At 39.4% G+C, this 23,797-nt stretch overlaps 1 protein-coding gene across 8 annotated transcripts in view; it reads right to left on the reverse strand.

Moving 5' to 3' along the window:
- Window positions 1-6,153: 6,153 nt before the first annotated feature.
- Etv1 (ETS variant transcription factor 1) overlaps window positions 6,154-23,797 on the reverse strand; it is a 91,798-nt gene continuing 74,154 nt past the window's right edge. For 4 of the 8 annotated variants that reach the window (XM_075948733.1, XM_075948734.1, XM_075948732.1 and 1 more), the window contains 5 exons: window positions 22,136-22,204; window positions 20,999-21,067; window positions 17,387-17,556; window positions 11,607-11,708; window positions 6,154-7,919 (listed from right to left, as the gene is read on the reverse strand). In XM_075948733.1, the coding sequence (XP_075804848.1) occupies window positions 7,698-7,919; window positions 11,607-11,708; window positions 17,387-17,556; window positions 20,999-21,067; window positions 22,136-22,204 (632 nt within the window). In that variant the 3' untranslated portion in view covers window positions 6,154-7,697. The remainder of the gene's footprint in view (window positions 7,920-11,606; window positions 11,709-17,386; window positions 17,557-20,998; window positions 21,068-22,135; window positions 22,205-23,797) is intronic. The other 4 variants (XM_075948737.1, XM_075948735.1, XM_075948738.1 and 1 more) reach the window with 2 other exon arrangements.

The raw sequence follows: 23,797 nt of genomic DNA on the forward strand, positions 1-23,797 counted from the left end.
CCTAGTGGAAAGTGTGCTAAGTGTCATGGTACCTAGTGGAAAGTGCACTAAGTGTCATGGTACCCAAGTGGAAAGTGCACTAAGTGTCATGGTACCTAGTGGAAAGTGCACTAAGTGTCATGGTACCTAGTGGAAAGTGCACTAAGTGTCATGGTACCTAAGTGGAAAGTGCACTAAGTGTCATGGTACCTAGTGGAAAGTGCACTAAGTGTCATGGTACCTAAGTGGAAAGTGCACTAAGTGTCATGGTACCTAGTGGAAAGTGCACTAAGTGTCATGGTACCTAGTGGAAAGTGCACTAAGTGTCATGGTACCCAAGTGGAAAGTGCACTAAGTGTCATGGTACCTAGTGGAAAGTGCACTAAGTGTCATGTACCTAGTGGAAAGTGCACTAAGTGTCATGGTACCCAAGTGGAAAGTGCACTAAGTGTCATGGTACCCAAGTGGAAAGTGCACTAAGTGTCATGGTACCTAGTGGAAAGTGCACTAAGTGTCATGGTACCCAAGTGGAAAGTGCACTAAGTGTCATGGTACCTAGTGGAAAGTGCACTAAGTGTCATGGTACCTAGTGGAAAGTGCACTAAGTGTCATGGTACCCAAGTGGAAAGTGCACTAAGTGTCATGGTACCTAGTGGAAAGTGCACTAAGTGTCATGGTACCTAGTGGAAAGTGCACTAAGTGTCATGGTACCTAGTGGAAAGTGCACTAAGTGTCATGTACCTAGTGGAAAGTGCACTAAGTGTCATGGTACCTAGTGGAAAGTGCACTAAGTGTCATGGTACCTAGTGGAAAGTGCACTAAGTGTCATGGTACCTAGTGGAAAGTGCACTAAGTGTCATGGTACCCAAGTGGAAAGTGCACTAAGTGTCATGTACCTAGTGGAAAGTGCACTAAGTGTCATGTACCTAGTGGAAAGTGCACTAAGTGTCATGGTACCCAAGTGGAAAGTGCACTAAGTGTCATGGTACCTAGTGGAAAGTGCACTAAGTGTCATGGTACCCAAGTGGAAAGTGCACTAAGTGTCATGGTACCTAGTGGAAAGTGCACTAAGTGTCATGGTACCTAGTGGAAAGTGCACTAAGTGTCATGGTACCCAAGTGGAAAGTGCACTAAGTGTCATGGTACCTAGTGGAAAGTGTACTAAGTGTCATGGTACCTAGTGGAACGTGCACTAAGTGTCATGGTACCTAGTGGAAAGTGCACTAAGTGTCATGGTACCTAGTGGAAAGTGCATTAAGTGTCATGGTACCTAGTGGAAAGTGCACTAAGTGTCATGTACCTAGTGGAAAGTGCACTAAGTGTCATGGTACCTAGTGGAAAGTGCACTAAGTGTCATGGTACCTAGTGGAAAGTGCACTAAGTGTCATGGTACCTAAGTGGAAAGTGCACTAAGTGTCATGGTACCTAGTGGAAAGTGCACTAAGTGTCATGTACCTAGTGGAAAGTGCACTAAGTGTCATGGTACCTAGTGGAAAGTGCACTAAGTGTCATGGTACCTAGTGGAAAGTGCACTAAGTGTCATGGTACCTAGTGGAAAGTGCACTAAGTGTCATGGTACCTAGTGGAAAGTGCACTAAGTGTCATGTACCTAGTGGAAAGTGCACTAAGTGTCATGGTACCTAGTGGAAAGTGCACTAAGTGTCATGGTACCTAGTGGAAAGTGCACTTAGTGTCATGGTACCTAAGTGGACAGTGCACTAAGTGTCATGGTACCTAGTGGAAAGTGCACTAAGTGTCATGTACCTAGTGGAAAGTGCACTAAGTGTCATGTACCTAGTGGAAAGTGCACTAAGTGTCATGGTACCTAGTGGAAAGTGCACTAAGTGTCATGTACCTAGTGGAAAGTGCACTAAGTGTCATGGTACCTAGTGGAAAGTGCACTAAGTGTCATGTACCTAGTGGAAAGTGCACTAAGTGTCATGTACCTAGTGGAAAGTGCACTAAGTGTCATGTACCTAGTGGAAAGTGCACTAAGTGTCATGTACCTAGTGGAAAGTGCACTAAGTGTCATGTACCTAGTGGAAAGTGCACTAAGTGTCATGGTACCTAGTGGAAAGTGCACTAAGTGTCATGTACCTAGTGGAAAGTGCACTAAGTGTCATGTACCTAGTGGAAAGTGTGCTAAGTGTCATGGTACCTAAGTGGAAAGTGCACTAAGTGTCATGGTACCTAGTGGAAAGTGCACTAAGTGTCATGGCACCTAAGTGGAAAGTGCACTAAGTGTCACGGTACCTAGTGGAAAGTGCACTAAGTGTCATGGTACCTAGTGGAAAGTGCACTAAGTGTCATGGTACCTAGTGGAAAGTGCACTAAGTGTCATGGTACCTAGTGGAAAGTGCACTAAGTGTCATGGTACCCAAGTGGAAAGTGCACTAAGTGTCATGTTACCCAAGTGGAAAGTGCACTAAGTGTCACGGTACCTAGTGGAAAGTGCACTAAGTGTCATGGTACCTAGTGGAAAGTGCACTAAGTGTCATGGTACCTAGTGGAAAGTGCACTAAGTGTCATGGTACCTAGTGGAAAGTGCACTAAGTGTCATGGTACCCAAGTGGAAAGTGCACTAAGTGTCATGTACCTAGTGGAAAGTGTGCTAAGTGTCATGTACCTAGTGGAAAGTGCACTAAGTGTCATGGTACCCAAGTGGAAAGTGCACTAAGTGTCATGGTACCTAAGTGGAAAGTGCACTAAGTGTCATGTACCTAGTGGAAAGTGCACTAAGTGTCATGTACCTAGTGGAAAGTGCACTAAGTGTCATGGTACCTAGTGGAAAGTGCACTAAGTGTCATGTACCTAGTGGAAAGTGCACTAAGTGTCATGTACCTAGTGGAAAGTGCACTAAGTGTCATGGTACCTAGTGGAAAGTGCACTAAGTGTCATGTACCTAGTGGAAAGTGCACTAAGTGTCATGTACCTAGTGGAAAGTGCACTAAGTGTCATGGTACCTAGTGGAAAGTGCACTAAGTGTCATGTACCTAGTGGAAAGTGCACTAACTGTCATGGTACCTAGTGGAAAGTGTACTAAGTGTCATGGTACCCAAGTCCTTCGGAAACTGAAAGGGAGGAGAGATGGCACCAGCAAAGAAATACTACAGTTCAATCACAAATGATTCAAGCTGTAGCTCGTTAAGAGGCAGTCAACCACCGACCATAGGATGTGGGTGTGCCAGCATTCCAAGTGACCAACAACAATCCAATATTTTCAATTTCTGGGCTTTTATTTTAGACTTAAATCTTGAGCATACTTAATTTGTTATCACCACATGAATTTCATAATGATTTCCCAAACTGTAATTATAAGCTTAATACAACCAAGCAAATTAAAAAAAAAAATCTCCCCCATAGAAACATACCTTTTGAATGGAGCTAAGTAAGAATATTGGTGTTTATAAGCAAAAAGAAACCTACCTTATATATGGATTCTTAAACCACAACTATTATATATACATTTTTATTGAACATTCCAAAACCGTTAATATTTCCATAAAGGCACCCGCTAGTCTAACCACAGTTTCCTCTTAAACTATACTTTTCCATAAAATGCCTTTTTTATAAATAAAGTGTCTAAGTAAGTCTTACTTTTAAAAAAAAAAATCAAGCCCTAAAACTACTAGTTGAGTTCTCTCTAAGTTTGGTCAGCTTTCCAAAGAACCCAGGACGCAGTAAACACCTCTCCATCTTCCTAGGTCAGCACTTGCCCAAATCTTTAAAATTAAACGTGACAGAAATGCTTTTATGAAACCTGACTCCTACATAATTCTTGTTGCAATTGTTTAACATACATATCAGCTGTCGTTAAGTTGATTCCTCCACTTATTCTGCCTATTTTTAATGTTTTTTTTTCCCATACCAAACTTCCTGGAAAAGAGCCTATTTGTTACTGATCTTAAAAAATTTTAGGGACTCAAATAGTTTTTTTCATGTTTTATGATTATATAATCTGGAAAGGGCTGCATGATAAAAACATGATTCATTTTAGAACACTCTAATGTGGTCCAAATTCGTGACATTAGGCAGGAAAATGCCCCTCATTGTCACATAAAGAGAAGTAGACTCAGTTTTTAGAAGTTCTGTTCCTTCAGTTAACAGAGACATATTGTTTATCGCGTTTATTGAACTAGCAGTTGTCATTTGCAGATGTGAAAATCAAAAGGAATCAACTCATTAGAGATACTAAATTTTTTTTTTCAAAACCTAATATGGCACGAGCACCAGATTTAACTGTGCTCCTGCCGTTATTATCACAGCTTAGTTATCTTTTCTGTCATAGTGTGCTTAACTAGGACACGCAGGATCTTGAAGTCATACCAAGGCTTGATGTGCAACCCAGACGATTTGCTAGAACAGGTGAATTTTGATACAGAGATTTTTTTCAAAAGTATTTATGCAAAATAAGGGGTGATAATCTGAAAGGTAAATGATGATATTCTTTAGAATACACTCATTTTAGCAACCTCAATAAATAAATCAAGTGGGGTTTTGCTCTCTGGGGTCTTTGTGTGGGAAACTCAGTAAAGTTGAACAGTCTTTCCCAGGATCGCATCATAATCCTAGGAACCTAGGAACTGATAATCTGTCAACAGAAACGTGGCACAGGATTGAGGGGACTGAGAGGGCAAGACCAACCTGGCTTTTCTAGGTAAACCCTACATAGAATCACAAGGTCCCTTAGAAGAAGTCCGGCTAAGTGACAATGGAGAGGAAGGGATGTGTTTCAGGAGAGAAAATTGAAATATAACTAGCAGTCAGGAAATACTGACAGCCCAGACTGGAAAACAAAAAACAAACAAACAAATAAAAAAGCAAAAACAAAAAAACAATGCCCCTCCTAATGTCTTGGCTTTAGCCCTTTAAGGCTGACTTTGAAATTTTTACCTCCAGAACTGCAGGAAGATAAATTTCTGTTGGTACTAAAGTCTAAGTAATTTGTTATAACATCTACAGGAAGCAAGGCTTCTGTGATTTGAGGAAATACACACCCAGGTTTGCAAAATTTCATTTTGAAGCACCCCCGAATAAAATCCACTGAAGGTGATATTCTGTGTTTTAAGAAATTATGCAATCTTGAATGAGAGACCTCAATCACTAGTGAATATATCTTTTCATTTCTTTTACTAAGTTGAAGGGAAACTTCACTTTACTAATTGTTATGTTTGGTAGCCAATGCTTTTGAAATACAAAATGCAAGAATCTTGCAGAAATCAGCTACTAGGTTTATTATCTACCTGAAAGGAAAAAGAGGCAGAAAACAAAAGACTACAAAAAATAAAATTATACAAAAACTTTCATTTTGCTTAAATTTACGAAGCTATATTTTAAATGCTTCCAAATTAAGAAAAGACTTAATGTTTGTTGATGACTTATTTAGTTAATTAAGTCACTACCTATGACAACACAACATTAAGTTGTCCTTAGATATGAAAATACCTTTATTCTTGTGATCCCTTGAAACAGCTCAGGGTCCAGTTCATCTTCTCTGACTGATTAGAACAAGAATATTAAAAAGGCAAAAAGAAAAGAACAATGGAAAAACAAGACTCCTCAATATGATTTACATTTAAATATGCATTTAGAATTTCCTTCTATTTTACCATGTAGCCCAATCACAAACCTCAGCTGTCTGTCCAGTGACTACTTCACTGGTCATTTAGAAAGTCGGTCTCTGTTCTAAGTGTTGGAATGGCTACACGATCATGGTGGTGTCCTAAGTCTTAAGGTGTACTTATCGCCCTGTGAAGGACCACGTAGTACACATGCAGCACAGTCAATGAAATCATGTATACACATACATAGATATCAGAACGTTTCTGGAGGATGTGGATAGTACTGGGTTGGCTGTGTGCAGAGTGAAGTAACTGTCGGTTTAAAGAAAGAACTGTGGCCTGTGGGGCATGGGAGAATGGGTACCGAGGGCTCATCTTCACAAGGTCTTTCTTGTGCTCAGAAATGCTTTCCTAGGCTTATTTAGGCTCTGTGTTTAAGGGTTTTCTAAAAAATAATTATTTTCCTATATATTCTTCACAGAGTTATTCTCCAGAATAGTCAGAGATTGAACACAATTCATTTCCTTTGCTTGGATCTTGAAAGCAGCTACTCAGGGTTAATAAGACACTACTTCCTTATGGTTTTCAGAGTGAATGAACAACACGGCACACCTTCGATGCTATTGTTTTTCAATGTAAAACCAAACAAAATGACAACAAAGGCAACAACTCCGAAACTTTAGATCTTTGAATCTTCTTTCATACAGTCTGATCACATTTACAGGCATGTCCAGGAGACCATGGACTGCATCAGCTGTCACACAGCAACTTCCCGTATTCTTTAACCGTTCATGAACAGCGCTCCAAATCGCCAAAAGTTACACAAGTTCCCAGTTTCCCTTAGCAAGCTGAAGCTCACTCTTCATTTGTCAATGTGCATAAAAGCTGCTTATAGCAAGGCATGGTGTAAGCTATTTCTTAAGCAATAAATGGTTTGAGTCATCTATTTTGTCCTGAAATGCTATCTGTAGTTAACTGCATTGCTTATAAATGGTCATAGTAAATTCAGCATGAAAGAGAATATTACAGAAAAGACAGCAGCAGAAGCATTAGCATTATCTAATATTTATATATGTTATCAACAGAACACAGCCGTGAAACATTTAAATGCATATCAATGGGTACCATGTCTAAAAATTACTATAGTACCTATTTAGTGTAGTGGATATTTTTCTTAAAGAGTGCTTGCTGTAACTAGAACAGCGTAATATGTGATTTAGTACAGTTAATTCTTATTGATTAAATAATGTATTTATGTACTGAAGATAGTGAAAGGAGACAGGTATTTTTTTTCTCTTTTTGCTTCATTGTGATCCCAGATTTAACACTTAAATGAAGATTCCAAAGGATCATGACATGTCATTATTTAACTGAAATGGGCATTGACATATTTAAAAGACAGTATTCGTACTGAAACAGCAAGATGGCACCGGATACATGTAATGCTACTGGCCTATGACTCAATTGGAGCCAGAGTCCAAAATTGTGCCACTCATTTACAGTAACGGTGATTACTCAAATTCAGAAAGAATTGCCCAAATATATGCTTACCCTTCACAAGTCATGTGTAAAGCAAAATGGAACAGAAAGAACAGCAAATGTAATTGCTAAATACTTTGCTTTTTTTACAAGAGCTGCAAAACAGTCATTTCTAACATTAAACTGCCATTTACAGTAGATTTTTTTGTACACCTGCAAAGACTTCAGTAATGATGGGGAAATGCCCAAGGCAAATGGTCTCCAAGTAGATATTTACATATATGAAATCAAATGTACCGTAGATACCGAGAAAATTATCTTATGTTATTATGAATTCGAACAAACATGATATAGCTTCATCATACAGAAAACCCGTAGGACCCCATCCCAAGCCTAAGTAAAAAGGAATCCCCAGTTCCCTCTGCCCATTCGCCCACCATCTTCCTCTAACAAAGAATGAATGTCTAAATTATTCCCACCCACCCTCAAATAAAGTGCGCAGTCCATGGCAGACCATAGAATAATGCAACAGGAAAAGCCCCTTTTTGTATTATTATTTTAAAAATAAAATACAAACAACAAAAATAAAACAAAGATTGAAGAGAATTCGGTGATTCTCTCAATCTTGAAAAACAAAACAGGCGAAGCGCGGGGTGCCCTGCTTGACTGTCTCTCCTTTCAGTACACGTAGCCTTCGTTGTAGGGGTGGGGGTTGCAGCAGCCCCCTTCTGGCATGTAGGCCATGCTTTCGTCAAAGTGAGACAGAGGCACCGTGTCCTCCTCGTTGATGTGACGTTCCATGTCCGTCTTCAGCAGTGGGCGCTGGTTATCCGGAAAGGCCATGGAGAAAAGGGCTTCCGGGTCACACACAAATTTGTAGACATATCTCTCTCCAGCCACCTGAGAATAGCGTGGAAAAGCCCAGCGTCACCGTCCCCACGTGGGCAGGGGAGAGAGAAACAAACACAGATTAAGACAACAGCAGGGATGGAGGGCAAAGGAGAACATTTGACTAAATAACAGATTACATTTTCATGGGGAAACGTTTTAACTTTGTGAAGTAAGCCGTGGTTCAATCAAGGGAATCACGAAATGTTGACCTAGAGTAATAATTAATCTATTCCACAAATAGCTAGGAAACTCAGCAGTTTGCTTTTTACTTTTTAAAATAATGGGGTACTTATGCTGCCATTTGGGGAAGAAAACCAATGTGATGCAGGCAATTCACATTGAAGGGTTTGTCTTAAAGGTAACATCTTTGCTTTTAAAAATGTCTTTAAGGTTTATCTTCCCCTATTATATTTCTACAACTTGCAAGTTTTAAAAAGGAAAATGTGCTTTATTCCTAATAAGATGAAACTAGTGATCACTAATTCCCAAGATGCACTGCTTCTTTCTCCTCCATCTTTCCCCTGGCACCGTGCAGTCTCATCTGAAAAAACCCCAAAGATACATAGCCTTATTTAAATGAAGAATGGAGCAAGAGGACATTATCCTGAGCACATCACTTTTTAAAATGAAGGCAAGATACATTAGATGAAGCTTAAGGATGTGTGTAAAGTGTCAAATTGAAGTAAGAGGCGTAAAAAAAAAGTGAAAGGAGTCTAAAATACACACTGGGAAGGGAGGAAATGAGAAAAGGAAATGTGACAACTGCCTGAAATAAAGGAGGCATAGCATAATTTGTAGAGAAAGACATGCCCCAAACTTAAGTTTTGAAGAGTAATGCTTCTGTAGAAAATGATAAACAATTGAAGGAGACAGATAGATGTACCTGCCACTAATACACAATGCTGAGGAACTCAAGACCCAGATGCGATGGGGAACAAAGGCAGTTCCCTGTGCTAACTTTGGTGTGTGTGTGTTTGTGTGTGTAGTTCACAATTTCAGAAAGCTGAAAAGTATTGACTGTCTTATGTTTCTATGTCCAAAGATCTTGCTAGTTGATTTGTGACATGGGGAAACAGTGTGCTCACAGTTTATAAATTCTCTGTTCATGTTTGGGAGAGGGGGAATGACTGCCAAGGAGCTCTGCTGCTCTAGACTCACAGAGTTAGAATATCTGCTGCCCTGAATTTAAGTAAAAGGATCCACATCAGTGTCCAAATAATCTGGCTATGCAGAGGTTTGAAAGAGCTAACACTAAGCAGTGTTTATGAATCTGGACATGTTTCTTAAACTGCCCTTCAGTTCCTTGTCTTGTGAAACGGAGACAGGAAGGGCTCCCTGGAAAGCCAGCTGTGGCACATGGAGGGAAGTCTCTAGCCCAGCGCAAAGCAGAAGGGGGGCATGGAGCTTAATGCTCTTCCTTTAGTCCTCACTACAAATTAAAAAGACAAACAGGCAAACTAACGAAATGACTGCAAACTGAAAAGCAGGCAGCACCAAACAAACGCTGAGCGATGATACAGCTTAGCTTTGCTTCCTTTCCTCTTTATTTGTCAAAGTATTTTCAGGAAATGAAAGTAAAATAAATGCTTTATTCTGCATGCCTCTGAGTGTTTTATAGCCCACTGTGTTTAGTTTGGGGCTGCAGAAAAAGAATTGTTTGCCTTGGGTACTGGACCTGTCATTTTGCCCGATGTGTTGAGGTTGTCTTTACTGGGAAGCAGTGTAATAAATGAGAAGCATTTCATCATGTGGAATTTAAATGCACAAGATGCCATCGAAATTATAAAATCTCCTAGGGACTTCTGCCTCTGTTTCCTTCTAGTTTTCTCTGAATAAACATTTTTAGTGCTACTACTGTATTTATTGCACTGTTAGATATTGCTGAGTTTAAAATAGGAGCTGACACACAGACAAAGTAAATGATGCCTTCCTTTGTTAGGGATACAATTACAGGGTGAGAAATCCTGCATATTAGGTAAAATCTAAATGTAACAGTGAGATGGAAAAGCACAGGGATTCTGTGAAGGGATGTATCAGAAGGAAATGGGGAGGTGGGTGTGTTGTCAAAGCCTAGAAACATATTTAAATTACACTTCCATTTTTAAAATTTTAAGAAAGCTCAGCAAGTAAGGCACTTGCCTCCAAGTCTGACAACTTGAGTTCCATCCCTGGGTCCCACAGAGGGGCAAGCCAGGCCTGAGGACTGCTAGCTGTCATCTGACTTGCACACATATACTGATGGTACACACACAAAAGCACACAGGAAACATAGTAATTTTTCAAAATTTGAAGGAGAGGGAATGGGGGCATATTTGACCCAAACAAAGCATCTCTGTATACAATTATTAAATAAAATAAATAAAATCGCAAACGTAAATGGTAAAGCAAAGAGAAGCAAATATATCATGGAGAATATAAACATTACTACATTAGTAAATATTTTTATAAGTATTGCTAATTTTTTAACTAGATGTGAAGATATTTTATCTACAAAGTACAAGAATCTTTCTAATACAGCTTATTTCTATTTCATGATTACTGAAATTAATTACAGTTAAAATGTTTTACTTGTATTAATGTTTTCAGTTATTTGTATTTTATTCTCCAGACTTCTAGCTTAATTGTGCTTTACATACATCACAAAGGCTTAATTAAAATTTTAAGCCAGTGAATAAATATCGTCATACAAACTTGGAATTCCCCATTATGTGTTTGTGTGTAATAAGGAGGGGAGTCACAGAGTTCTTCTGAATAAACTATGCTACAGTGTACTTAACCATGAGAAGTGGCTCTTGGAACAGCGGGGAAATGACTGTACATGTTTGAATGTTAGTACTTGCTAACATAAGGGACCCTGGTTTGTTGCTGCGTATATGCAGAGTACAATCTCCACATGCTGGTGTGGTACACAACCTGCCTTTCATGTGCCAAACAGTGGCAACCAAAGAGTCTGTTCTGTGGAGCATTCACACCCACCTGCAAGGCCTAGAGAAGCCATAAAGCACCAACGGCTGGAGGAAATAATAACAAATATTCAAATGTTTTATCTTTATATATTCATTTATTCATGGCCTCCTTTATGTTATATATTAAGAACATTTTATCTTTATCCATGTTTTTGTCTTTTACACCAAACAACTTTTAAATATTAAAAGAAGCTCATTTGAATTAAAATATATTGAACTTTGTTCTACTAACCAAATGAGATGAAACATTTATTACAAGTAAGTGGTTTGGGATATTAAACTGTCAAGTGATGAAATCAGGCAAGATATGGAGCAAGAAAAAAAAGTGTTTTGCTTCTTTTTCTAATAAGAACAAGAGATGTTTTAAGAATCAGAACGAAAAGAAAAAAGAAAAGAAAGAGCCAAGCATTTAAAGAATGTGTGGCTGTAGGCACAGTGAAATTACAACTTCTAGAGACATGGAGATGTACTATTGATACTGAAATAACTTTTTATTACCACGTGTGATAAAGTGGAATCTTCAGAAAGCCTGCCCCTTGATAGATACTACTATACATTTATCTGCAGTGTCCATGACTTTTCAGACAGACCTGTGATGCTCCAAGCAGGAGTCAAGCATCTACGGGTGGAAGATTGGCTGGAGCAAGACAGCGCTACTGTGATTGTAAGGACTGACTTAGAGACCCGTCGGGGGCACATCTCAGTGAGTTTGAACGTAATGTCATCTCACCTTCTGCATGATTCCCTTCTCATAGTAATAGCGGAGAGAACGGCTAAGTTTGTCATAGTTCATAGCTGGCCTGTTCTTCTGAATGCCCCAACGCCGGGCCACCTGCCATCAAAACAGGATCACATTGTTAGTGTTCAGCCTTCATCAGTCGCATTGTTCAGGGTTAGTGGCACGTGTGCACGTGCACACACACACACACACACACACACACACAAACACATTTATCAGTGTATGACATTTCAACCCACAAAACCATGTCCAAATCCAAGGCATAAGTTAAATAGCCTCCTCCATGATCTGAGTTTCCTGGGTCCTGCTTTAAACCAGGCATGCGGTCCTTTTTCCTAAATGTCACAATAGAATTCTTTGACGCCATTGTTTTGAGGAGAAGTTAAATGGAAATAAGGGAATATGTTTACATCAGGAAAGAACAGGCTGCAATTGACCAAAACAAGGCATATTTTCCCTTCTGCAATACACTATCAGTATTTTCCTTCCTGAACTTTCAGACAAAAATTCCAATTAAGAACTGCTTAATAATTCCTTTGTAAAGGTGTTTTATTACATTTGTGACAAGAAGAAGAAGAAGAAGAAGAAGAAGAAGAAGAAGAAGAAGAAGAAGAAGAAGAAGAAGAAGAAGAAGAGAAGGAGGAGGAGGAGGAGGAGGAGGAGGAGGAGGAGGAGGAGGAAGAGGAGGAGGAAGAGGAAGAAGGAAAGCCCCTGCTCAGATTGTGCAGAAGAAAGAACAGCTTGGTAGTGTGGCTGCCGAGGAAACAGTATGCCGATTGTTAAACTAAACTACAAATAATTGTTATTGCGGAAAGTGGCCTCTGAAGACAACTAGAGCTAATTCCAAACTGGAAAATTAAACTCATTTAGGAAACATTAATTGGAAGCTAAAAATAATGTGGAAATGGAAAAAAACACCATATATGCAAGTCTCTCTTTCTTTCTTTCTTTCTTTCTTTCTTTCTTTCTTTCTTTCTTTCTTTCTTTCTTTCTTTCGCAGAATGCCCAGTGTTTAGTAAAGATCTTGGACGTGTTTAATGTGTTGCCGTGGTGGACCACTGGGTCTGGCCAAGGCCGAGCTCTCAGCACAGCTTTGGAAACACTTCTTCCCAGTGGTGGTACCACTCCACCTCCGTGTCACATTGGACTGATAGAGGCATACACAGAGAGAAGTCTGCATCTTTGACTGCAGTAGAAGTCATGAACTCATTAATCCACACTCTTTTGTAGGCTGAGTGAAAGAAACCATGCACAGCCTAAGCAAGCTTAGGAGAGCATTCTCTAACAGACCGTGATCCATTGTTTCCATGAAATTACAAGTTGTTGTGTCCCATACAATAAAAAATATCCTCAAAGCCACCTCTCTGCTCCTCTTCTCTTCATTAGCCACAACCTTTCTGTTGTCCCCTTGCCCCTTTAAAACCAATGATCCTTACTATTCTTTCTATCACTAATTTGTCTTCTTGGAATGAACATAAAATGGTCTTTAATCATATCAGTTGGTATACTATTTTGTGAGTAAAGTTGGGGTGATATTTTTTATGATCTAACAAATAAAGCTTTCTTGAAGACCAGAGTGCAAAAGTAGCCATAGTAGTCAGTCATACAGGTCAGGCAGTGGTGGCACACACCTTTAACCTCATACTAGTTAGCCATAGAGGCCAGGCGGTAGTGGTGCACGCCTTTAATATAACAGCTGACAGAGGACTGATCTGCAAAATATACAAAGAACTCAAGAAACTAGACATCAAAAGAAGAAATCATCTAATAAAAATGGGGTACAGACCTAAAATGAGAACTCTTAACAGATGAATCTCAAATGGACAAAAGACACTTAAACCATCAGGGAAATACAAATCAAAACAACTCTAAGATGCCATCTCATACCTGTCAAAACGGCCAAGATCAAAAACACTGATGACAATTTATGCTGGAGAGGATGTGGAGTAAGCAGGACACTCCCCCGTTGCTAGTGGGAGTGCAAACTTTTACGGCCCCTTTGGAAATCAGTACAGCAATTTCTTAGAAAATTAGAAATCAGTCTACCTCAAGACCTGGCTATACCACTTTTACCCAAAGGATGTTCAATCACACCACAAGGACATTTGCTCAACCATGTTCATAGCAGCATTATTCATAATAGCCAGAACCTGGAAACAACCTAGATGCCCCTCACTTGAAGAATGGATTTAAAAAAATGTGGTACATTTACACAATAGAGTACTACACAGCTAAAAAAAATAAAGACATCTTAAAATTTGAAGGCAAATGAATGGATGTATATATAAAAATTGAGTGAGGTAACCTAAACCCAGAAAAACTAATATGATATGTATTTACTCATAAGTGACTTTTAGACATAAAGTAGCCTACAGTCCACAACCCCAGCAAACCTAGACAACAAAGAAGGCCTTAAGAGAGAAATACATGGAACCACCTAGAAAGGAGAAAAAGACAAGATCTCCTGAGTATAACGGGAGTGTGGGGAATGGGGAGGGGGGGAATGAAGGTGAAAGGCAGTGGCGAAAATATATAGCTCAGTTAAGTACAGTAAAGCATTAAAAAATACCAGCACTAGAGAGGAGTATAAGGCAGGATGAGACAGAAACTCACTCTCTTTTCAGTCTGAAGATTTTGTAGAGGTAAGAGCTCCCTAGTGGATCCTTTGCTTCTGGGATCTTCAGGCAAACTTCATTTGTTAGATCATAACCTCATAAAGTGGCATGATAGAGCAGGAACAGACTGTCCATTCAACTAGCAGCCATGGGGGCAGATACGTCTTAATTTTCCACCAACTTGGCAGTAAATATTCTAAGTAATAGTGAATAGAGTGGGGAAAGGTGGCAATAAGAAGTAAATACAAGCCAGGCATGGGAAGAAATGCCGGTAATTCTAGCACCTGGGATTTGAGTATGAGACGAGGGTGATGGCAGGAGAATCCAGAGTTCCAGCTCACTCCCGGCTATGAAACCCTGAAATGTCAAAGAGAATGGAGAGGAGGGGAAAGCAAAGAAGGGAGGGAGGGAGGGAGGGAGGGAGAGAGGGAGGGAGGGAGGGAGGGAGGGAGGGAGGGAGGGAGGGAGAGTCTTGGTTTTGTTTTTAAAATAAAATCTTTCAAACCTGTAATAGTGGCTGTCAGTGGCTCAATAGAGATGCAACTACACAGCATGTCAATCTCGGGGAATGCGAAAAGTGTTGCTAAGCAACAATGCCTGAAAACATTCATTTACAAATGAGTCTTTTCTAGAGTCTTCCCAGAGTTCACTTCAAAATTAAAATGCAACAAACTTTATGGCAGCATAGTCATCTCTGAGAGAGCCATGTGATAGTTGCAAATCATGTCATAGGGCGTTGTAAGAGCTTACAACCTATAGTGCCGATTAATTCTCAGCACTATGGATTAGTAGTCTAGGATTTAAAAGGTATGCCTTTAAACTTATTCTGGTCATAACCAGTATAAAGTTAAGGGGGAAAATACCAACAATATATCTATACATTTTAGACAAAAGACAGAAAGCATAAATAACTTTCGGGCCACCCGAAAACTGGGAAAGTCAACTTGATCCCCATAAGCACTGATGTTATACACGGCAGCACTCAAAGCCAAGGCATGATTGTCAATATAAAGTCTCAAAGATTAGGCCAAGACTTCCAATAACTTTCTCAGGAAGTTCTTTGAAATGAGCGCTTGCCCTGTTAGGAAGGAGCAGAAGGAGTGTAGCAACATGGCATTCACCCTTCCTGTTAAGTACACTAAGTGAGTCAATGTAGTTGTTTATGCATAACTTCATCCCTTTTATGATATTAGTAAATGTATCTTTGGTGCTGGGTGTTATAACTCAAGGCCCTGTGTGGGCCAGGCAAGCGCTGTATCAGTAACCTAAATCATCCAGCCCACCAACTTTGCAAGGTAATGCTTGGATATGGGACAGTAAAGCTAGAATCAGGATCTGCCTCTCCAACTTCTTGGTATTCAAATAGCTTGAGCATCATCAAGTTGTTGGCATAGAATCTTGTAGGTGTCTTGCTATATTAAAGAATGTTTCTGGGAATAATTCCCTATAATAACTGATAAATTTGGAAATAACAAGCCATTATCTCAGATACCTGAGTTCTGTTTGCTAACGTTATCCAAGCACATTGAGCACATAAGCAGGCTAGAATTAGATGTTCATTCACTATCATTTTCTACTAAGAGATGAAACATGAGAGAATAAAACTTGTGAGCAGCATAACATGGTGGCTTCCAAGACATCATTCACTGACTGCGGGGTCAACACAGAAAGATTTGTATGTAGCGGAGTTTTAGAGAGAGACTGTGAGCCACACAGAGAAGGAAACAATTCACAGACCCTTTCCAAAAGAGAAATCGGAGAGGACAGCACAGTCATTGTCTGGTGGATATGACTGTAAGTGTGAGCTAGGTAACAATCAGAAATAGGACATAAAATTTTTAAAAATTTTAAATTTCTTCTCTCTTTTTTTTTTGGTATGTGTGTATGTGTGTGTGGTTGATGATAGTGTCTTCCTTAATTACTTTCTTGACCTCACCTTTTGAGACAGGGCCTCCCACCAAATCTGGAATATGCCAATTCAGCTAGACTAGCTAACAAGTGTGTCCCTAGGATCTTGCCGTGATTACCTTCAGAGCACTGGGTTTAAAGGTATATGCTGCCACACCTGGCTGTTAGCATGGCTGCTGAGAACAGAAATCAAACCTTCACGCTTGTGCATAAGCGTATTATCTACTGAGCTGTCCTCTGAGGCTGAACAAAAGCTTCGGAGACATGTAGTACCTATTACACAATTCCCACTGAGCTTGTTACCATTTGGAAAGAGTCAACTGGCTGCGTTACTGGGTCCTGCTTTTGACTTCCTGCACCTGTGACAGCAAAGTCGTTGAAACATCAGCTGTATGAAACACGTGATTGCATATCTCCCGTGCATTTAATTAATCACGAAAACTCAGGATGCTGGCACTAAGTGGCCAGCCAGTCAGATCTTCCATTCTTTTATTCAGATTCAAACGTCAAATGTCTAAATGCCACTGATTGCTGTATGAGAAACTTAATCACTTGTACAATGTGGGCTCTTCGGAGTGGCTCAAATGTTCCTGACATCATTTAGTAATGTGTCCTGTCTTAACAAATATGACAAAAGAAAAATGTTCTGTTTCTGCTCGGTTTATTTTAATCACAGGTGGAGGGAAATGGCTGTTTAACTGACATAAATCCCTGTTGAACTTCCCCAGTCCAACTCTTGCTTTGATTATTAAAACCTTCCATGAGGGAGAGCACACATTCCTGTCATGGTAAAGCGCTCTGAGATTATCCTGTTAGGCATCTTTAGTCTTTGTGGCCTGCACCATATTTTGGTGGTTCTTCACTTATATTATTTAAGTACATCAACAGAAAGCCAAAGTTTCTTTAGAGCCAAATGGAGCTTTAAATACACTACAGATTTAAACAACCAAACGTTTAGCAATGGTATTTCCCACTTCTGAGTCCTCTGTGTGTGTTTGGTGTGAAGCCAGGACTCTAGTGCAAAAGCAGCCCTCTGAACAGATGTAAACTGTTGCAAACTGGGAGAGACTACTGCATTCCATGGCTTAACACCGTGAAGCAAATCCGTACTTTCACGTTGTTTTGACCTACTTTCAAATTTAGGATATGTCTATACAGTTTTAAAACTTTTTATATACCTTTCTAGCATATTAACCAAGTCCACTTATAGGAAATTTTGGCTTCCTATTGGAAATCTACTCGACTAACCTCTTCAGGCTCAATCAACTTGAATTCCATGCCTCGTCCAGTCCAGGCAATGAAATGAGAATTTGAAGGATCGTCCAGAAGAGCTACCAAAAACTGCCAAAGCTGAAGGGACCCTCGTCTCTGATACGTGGGTCCTTCCCGGTACATTCCTGGCTCTTGTTTAATGTCCCCTAAATTTAAAAAAATAAGCTATTATCAGCAATATTGTTCTATTTGCATACAATTTACACCAAATCAACCATGAAAACACTCAAACACAGTTACCGTATGGGTTTTGTAACAGTGCCATTAAATACAGATTTAAAATAATCAAATGTTTAAACGGAAACCATCAATCTGCAGACTGTCTAACAGTATGGATTCTCATTAATATAAATGTACACCAGTAAGGAGTAAATGCATAAACATCACTTGTTTATAAAAACCTCATACGATTATCTATCTTTCATTCACATCTTTACAACCATCGTACCTAATCACACTCCTTTGTGTTGTGACTCCAAAGATGTAACCAGCTTTAAGCTCCTGGCGTTTTACTTGTATAAATTAATTTCTACAAAGTGTAATTTGTAAATACCTTACTGACCCATACACGACAGACTACTGAAAAACTCAGAGCACATATTTCGAGGTAAATTTAGTCATGTCATGAAGTCTAAGTGACCTGAACTTTCTATGAATTGGGGAACTCACAGCGAGTTAGAGGAGTCGACAGCTCTGCCATTCCAGCTAATGTGCCTGCTTCTGGAAGCCACTGCTTTTTACTGGGCAACAAAGGAAACAACATTCTTGATGGATACAGCTACCTGCATTTTGTTAATTTAATTTAGTTTCTTGGTCTTTTGTTGTGTTTTGCAAGACAAGAGTTTTTCTATGTACCAGTGGATCTCCTGGAACTCACTCTGTAGACCAGGCTGGCCTGGAACTAAAACATCGATCTGCTTCTGCTGTCTGAGTGCTGGGATTAAAGGTAGTCTCCACTGCCCAGCTTGTTGGTTTTATTTATTTTTTTTTGTAAGAGAATTGTAAGAGCCAGAGAGGTCTCACAGAGCACCAAAAGAACACAGTCCACAGAATCAAGCAAGCAGAGCTCATAGGGGCTCCCAGAGCCTGAGCAATGATAGGTCTACACGGGTTATCTGCAGAAATGCTGTAATAAGTTGAGCTTTGGGGTTTTTATTGGACAGTAGGAGTAGGGGGTCTCTGCCTCTTTTACTTGCTCCTGGGACCCCTTTCCTCCTACTGGGTTGCCTCCATCCTTGATATGAGGGATTTTGCTTAGTTTTATTGCATCTTGTTATGTCATGGTTGGTTGGGAATAATAAAAGAGGTCTGCTCTTTTCTGAAGGGAAGGGAAATGGAGGGGCAGTGGAACTGGGTGGGGAGGACTGGGAGGAGTAGAGAAAGAGATGGCAGTCAGGATGTATTTGTGAGAGAAGAATTAATAATATCAAAATATCATGTATACCAGAACATTTTGTGAAATAAACATTTTAAGAAAATAAAAAGTGAGCTCTCTTTCCCTGGTATGGAAAAGTATAAAACAATCTCATGAGCAAAAGAGTTAACAGTGCTTTTCTTATACAACTTGGCTTTTCAAAGCAAAGAACCAAACCAGGATACTTAGTGTTGTGACTAATAATCCTTCCCTTCTGGCTCCAGCCACACGTCTCAGAACTACATGAGCTGGCGTGATTCACACTGCCTGTCTAATGCCTGCAGATGGATCAGGTATCTTCTTTGTTGAAGAAACAATACAGTTAAATGGCTGTATTCACACTAAGTGTGAACTGCATAATGAACTAAATCACAAGCTCTCTAGAGATTTCCGGCAGAAAGTAAGCAGAACTACACCTCATCACATGACCAGAAAAAACAAACAAAAAAATCATACTCAAACAACAACACAAACACACACAGCTATCCAGTTCAACAGCCACTAAAGAATCATAATATTCTTTTTTTTTTAACCTGGAACATTTATCTTTATTTCAAAGTCAGTTTTATTTATCTCAGATTTTTCCTTGTAATATTACCATTTTTCTTTTTGTGGAGACAAGTGTGCAGCCATACAGACAGTGAAACCTTGTGAAATGAAGCTTCTTTGGTGTTGCCGTCTACAAATGTGACTTATTCAATTAGCTACATGCAAAAAAAAAAAGTAAAAGAAAAAAAAGAAAATCCTCTCTGATGTAATTTTGTTCTCTAATACTTAGAAAGACAAAAGCTAGCTTTAAATATATATGTATAATGAAATTACAGTATTTAAAGTCAAAGAAATCAAACCAGGACAGCGAGTTCCCTAAGGACCAACATCTTATTTTTACCATAGTTTTAAGATAATTTCCCTTCTTATATACCCTTACTAATTTTGAGATTATTTAAAACGTGAAGCTCGCAATAAATGAAAAGAACAAAGAAAGTACATTCCCAAAAGCAAATTTTAAGCCCCAGGTCAACAGAAAAAGCCAAATTTAAGGATTATAATGGCGTGCTCATAGGGGTAGTTAAGACAGCTCGCAGTTCTGAAATAGAGGTATAACTCTCCACTACAGAAGAAAGCCGAAGCAGTGCATCCCTTTGGGGTTTCAGTTCCATGACCTTTAGTAATTTAGCCATCTTAAGAGAGGCCGAGGAAATAGATCTTCCTAAAACTCCCCATGCTTTCCAAAAACTACAAGAACAGCAAGAAGCTTGGCAGTTAAGCCCTCAAGTAACTAATTAGAATAGACTGAGCAGCAATCTGAGCATACACTTCGCTGTTTAAATAATGACAATTAAAAACTCTGAGCGCACCCAGGTCATTACAGCCGAGATCCCCAAAGTTTTTGCAATCAGCTAATCAGAGGGCCCCTGCTCATTTCCTGTTTGACAATCAAAGCAGGAAATATGGAGACCACTCCGAAGAACCAGTAAATGAATTAACCGTTCACTTTTCCTCCCAGCTTCCTTGTAAATGTCAGTTTTTGCCACGCGCATGTCAAGAACAGAAGATTCTATCTGGTTTGACGCTCTCTTCTAATATCTGGGACCCTTTCATTGTACTAGCGAGAGATATTTAAAAGGTAATGCTTCCCTAACTTCCTTTTAAGCAATTACGACATAATGCTACATTAGCAATGGACATCTTCCTTGGTGGGAGTGTGGGGGGCAAGCAATCAGTAAACTCAATGGGCAGTTATGTTGTTCTTGTGCTCCGTAATGCATCTTTTCATGAACAATAAAAAGAAAGGAGGCTGCATTAGTCATCAGTGCATCCCTAGCAGCATGCTTTCTCTTCTGCTTTGTTAATTACAGGATCGGCTTTCAGTAAATCTCAAATAACAAGCTGCATGTGCTCAGCAGGGCAATGGAAAGATGCCTCGCTCTGCACGACGTGGAGTAACAATGACGTTCTTCTGTCCCATCTCCAGAAAAGGAATTTTATGGAACGGAAGAGAAGAGAGAAACAGAGGGAGGGGAAGCAAAGGAACACCCAGTAACCTCACTGGTCCATAGAGGGTGATAGAAGATGTGCACAGACACCTGCAAGTGTAAATGTTAACTGCTTTCAGCAAAGGAAAATGCAATCCGCACTCATAAAAATCAATAATGAACCGGAGAGACACCCACCATCGAACTTCTCTGGGACAACACACGTGTCATCGTAGAACTGCCTGGGGCCCTTTTCAAACATGCAGCCTGTGGGGGGAGAGCAGGACATGGTTATTAAGGATAGAGTATGAAATCAAGCTCCCAAGTGCTTTAATCGCTGACAGAATGAGATTCTTTGAAAACGACTCTGTACTTTTCCAGCTATTCTATATTGTCACCTTTAATTATAAGAAGAAATTTCATGCAATTTAAACATAGTTTTATTTCTAAAATACAATGTTCTGTATGGTAGGTTTATAATATTAATAACACTAGCAATAGTAATTATATGTTTTGCTCTCAAGTATTAAAGATTTTACTGTCTTCTGTTGTCATTTAAACATCTATTAATATCATTCACATAAAGCCAAGTTAGTCCTAACTGAAAAGGTTGTAGCTAAGTGAATTTTACAGAACAAACATGTTGTTTAAGCCATAGTTCAGTGGAGATAATATCCAGATAAAATCATTTCTTGTCTAGTACATTGTAGATGTCAAAATCTATTAGAGCAGGAGAGTTCCACTGTGGCTACCTGAAATAATAATTCCTCTACACTGCTCATTCTGAATCCATTCTGAATAACTACTTTTCCGAAAGGTACAAAATCGAGGACATTGAAAGGCAAAGTCCCACCATGTTTTGCTATAAAACCGTGATTTAAGTTTCTGAGGTCGTAGACAGATATTCTCCATGATATGTGTCGGTAGAGTGAAGTTTGGTGCAAAATCTGCGCAATCACTAAGGAGCAATTTCTAGTTAAAGAGTGCCAGATGCTGGGAGAAAAGAATACAACTGTTTGTATGGACAAGACTCATGCTAACAACCAAGTACAAGCCACCACGATGTCAGAGACTAGCCTTTCATTTTGAAAGGCTAGAGCGTGTTTGTGTTTGTGTTTATTCGCCTTGCTAGGGACTGAACCCAAGGCCTTGGATATACTGGCCAAGCACTCTGCCACTCATCATCCCCTGCCCCCAAAGGGTAATTTTTAAACTAATGTTTTAGAAACATAATGCGTTTTCTCAAAGCACACAATGACTAAGTCGATCCGAATTTGGAATGTGTGGCTATTTTTAATGTTATTTATTAGGAACTTTTAAAAATGGAGAACTTAACTTCTGTTCTGCTTGGGTGAGCCAGGAAGCCTTCTTGCCTCATGTAGATGGAATGGCAGCTAGGCACTTCTGAAAGAAGAAGCAAAACTTGTCAGAGAGAGGCAGGTTAGAGGGCAGGACCGGTGTGGGTAGAGAGAAATGAACAGGGTCACCAAGAGCCCACTTGAGCGAGCCTGTCAGCATACAGTGGGCCTTGCCAGCAAGCCTCCAGAAACGAAAGCTCCATGAATAGCAGGGAAGGCTGGCGCTCTTCAGTCAGAGGTGAACACAGTTTTATCGACTCAGCTTTGCTGCAGCTCAGCAGTAGGACACTGATGCCATACCCATGTCCAAGGGTGGCTGGAATTAATTGATATACCCCACACTGTTCGGTCTATGTGCACTGCGAAACTCAAAGGCTTAGTTACAGATGACTTCACCACTACTGAACAGGAATTACTAAGAAAAGATAGAAAAATTAAATCTCATGAACTATCTTGAGCCTTTTAGGGATTTTAGCTGTTTTTCTCAGGTAACAGTATATCTGGTTTTTCATTTTTATTAAGAATTTATAGATTATGTTTAAAGCTAATGAAGAAGCAATGCGCAATAAAGAGTTTTACAATGCCCGTGCTAAGAAAAAACCCCACCTACAGGGCCAAGGGGTCTGGAAGAAAAACCAACATGGCTAACCATGAAGGCTGCTTCACAGTGCTAACTCAGAACTGAACATGTTGGATGATTTTGATACGGAGAAGAAAATAAACATGGCTCAGGAGACATATCTAAATTCAAAACCTAATTACTATGTAAACTACTTAGCTTTGGACAAACCTTTCTTTGCCTGCATAAAGTGTTGAGAGATGATCCCCAACACCTATTACAGTTCACCAGTTCCCCGTGCTGGGTAAGATTCACTCAGAATTCAGAGACCGATGCATGGTAGCCCTTCAAATTAAGTACCTTCCTGTATTTTTGGAGTCCCTTCTGAACCCTACCTATTAGCTATTTAATACTTTATTTTTATTTATTTTTCTTAAAACTACTTCCTAAAAACACAAGTTTCAGATCTCCCAAACAAAGTACTACCCTTGAATGCATAAACACTTGCTTAAGACAATTAGATCCTATGTACATTTTACTAGTTTTTTTCTTAAAGCACATAAAAAAAAGAAAACTAAATTTGTGCCACAAATGCGATACTTAATAAAAAAAAACTTCCTTTCCACTGCTAGTAATTCAAATATACCACCCTTAACAAATGAATCTCAAAGTCCAGTCTCTTCAGATCTATCCATCTAGATACTTGTGGTAACAACAGATAAACCATACCCTATATCTGGCCTGTTTTTTTCCTGGATGTAAAAGTTTTCATTTTGAAGTCAATACTTTTTGTGTGTTTTTTTCTTTGTTTGGTCTGATGACAAGCGATATTTTTTTTGGGCCTAATGATTAATGTCAACAAAGTGAGCAATTTTTAAAATAAAAATATTTTAACCCGTATGGTTCTAATCTAAAGCACTTAAACAGTAAGCCATAATTCTAACAACACACGCCCAATATTCAAGAGGCTTGAGGAAGAAAGATTGAAGATTTGAAATCATTCAGAGTTCCACAGAGGCGGTCTCTCAAAAACAAAAACAACAAAAACACAAAGCCAAAAATGTAAGATGCTGGGAATGT

The sequence above is a fragment of the Microtus pennsylvanicus genome, chromosome 14, assembly GCF_037038515.1.
Source record: "Microtus pennsylvanicus isolate mMicPen1 chromosome 14, mMicPen1.hap1, whole genome shotgun sequence".
Taxonomy (NCBI): Eukaryota; Metazoa; Chordata; class Mammalia; order Rodentia; family Cricetidae; genus Microtus; species Microtus pennsylvanicus.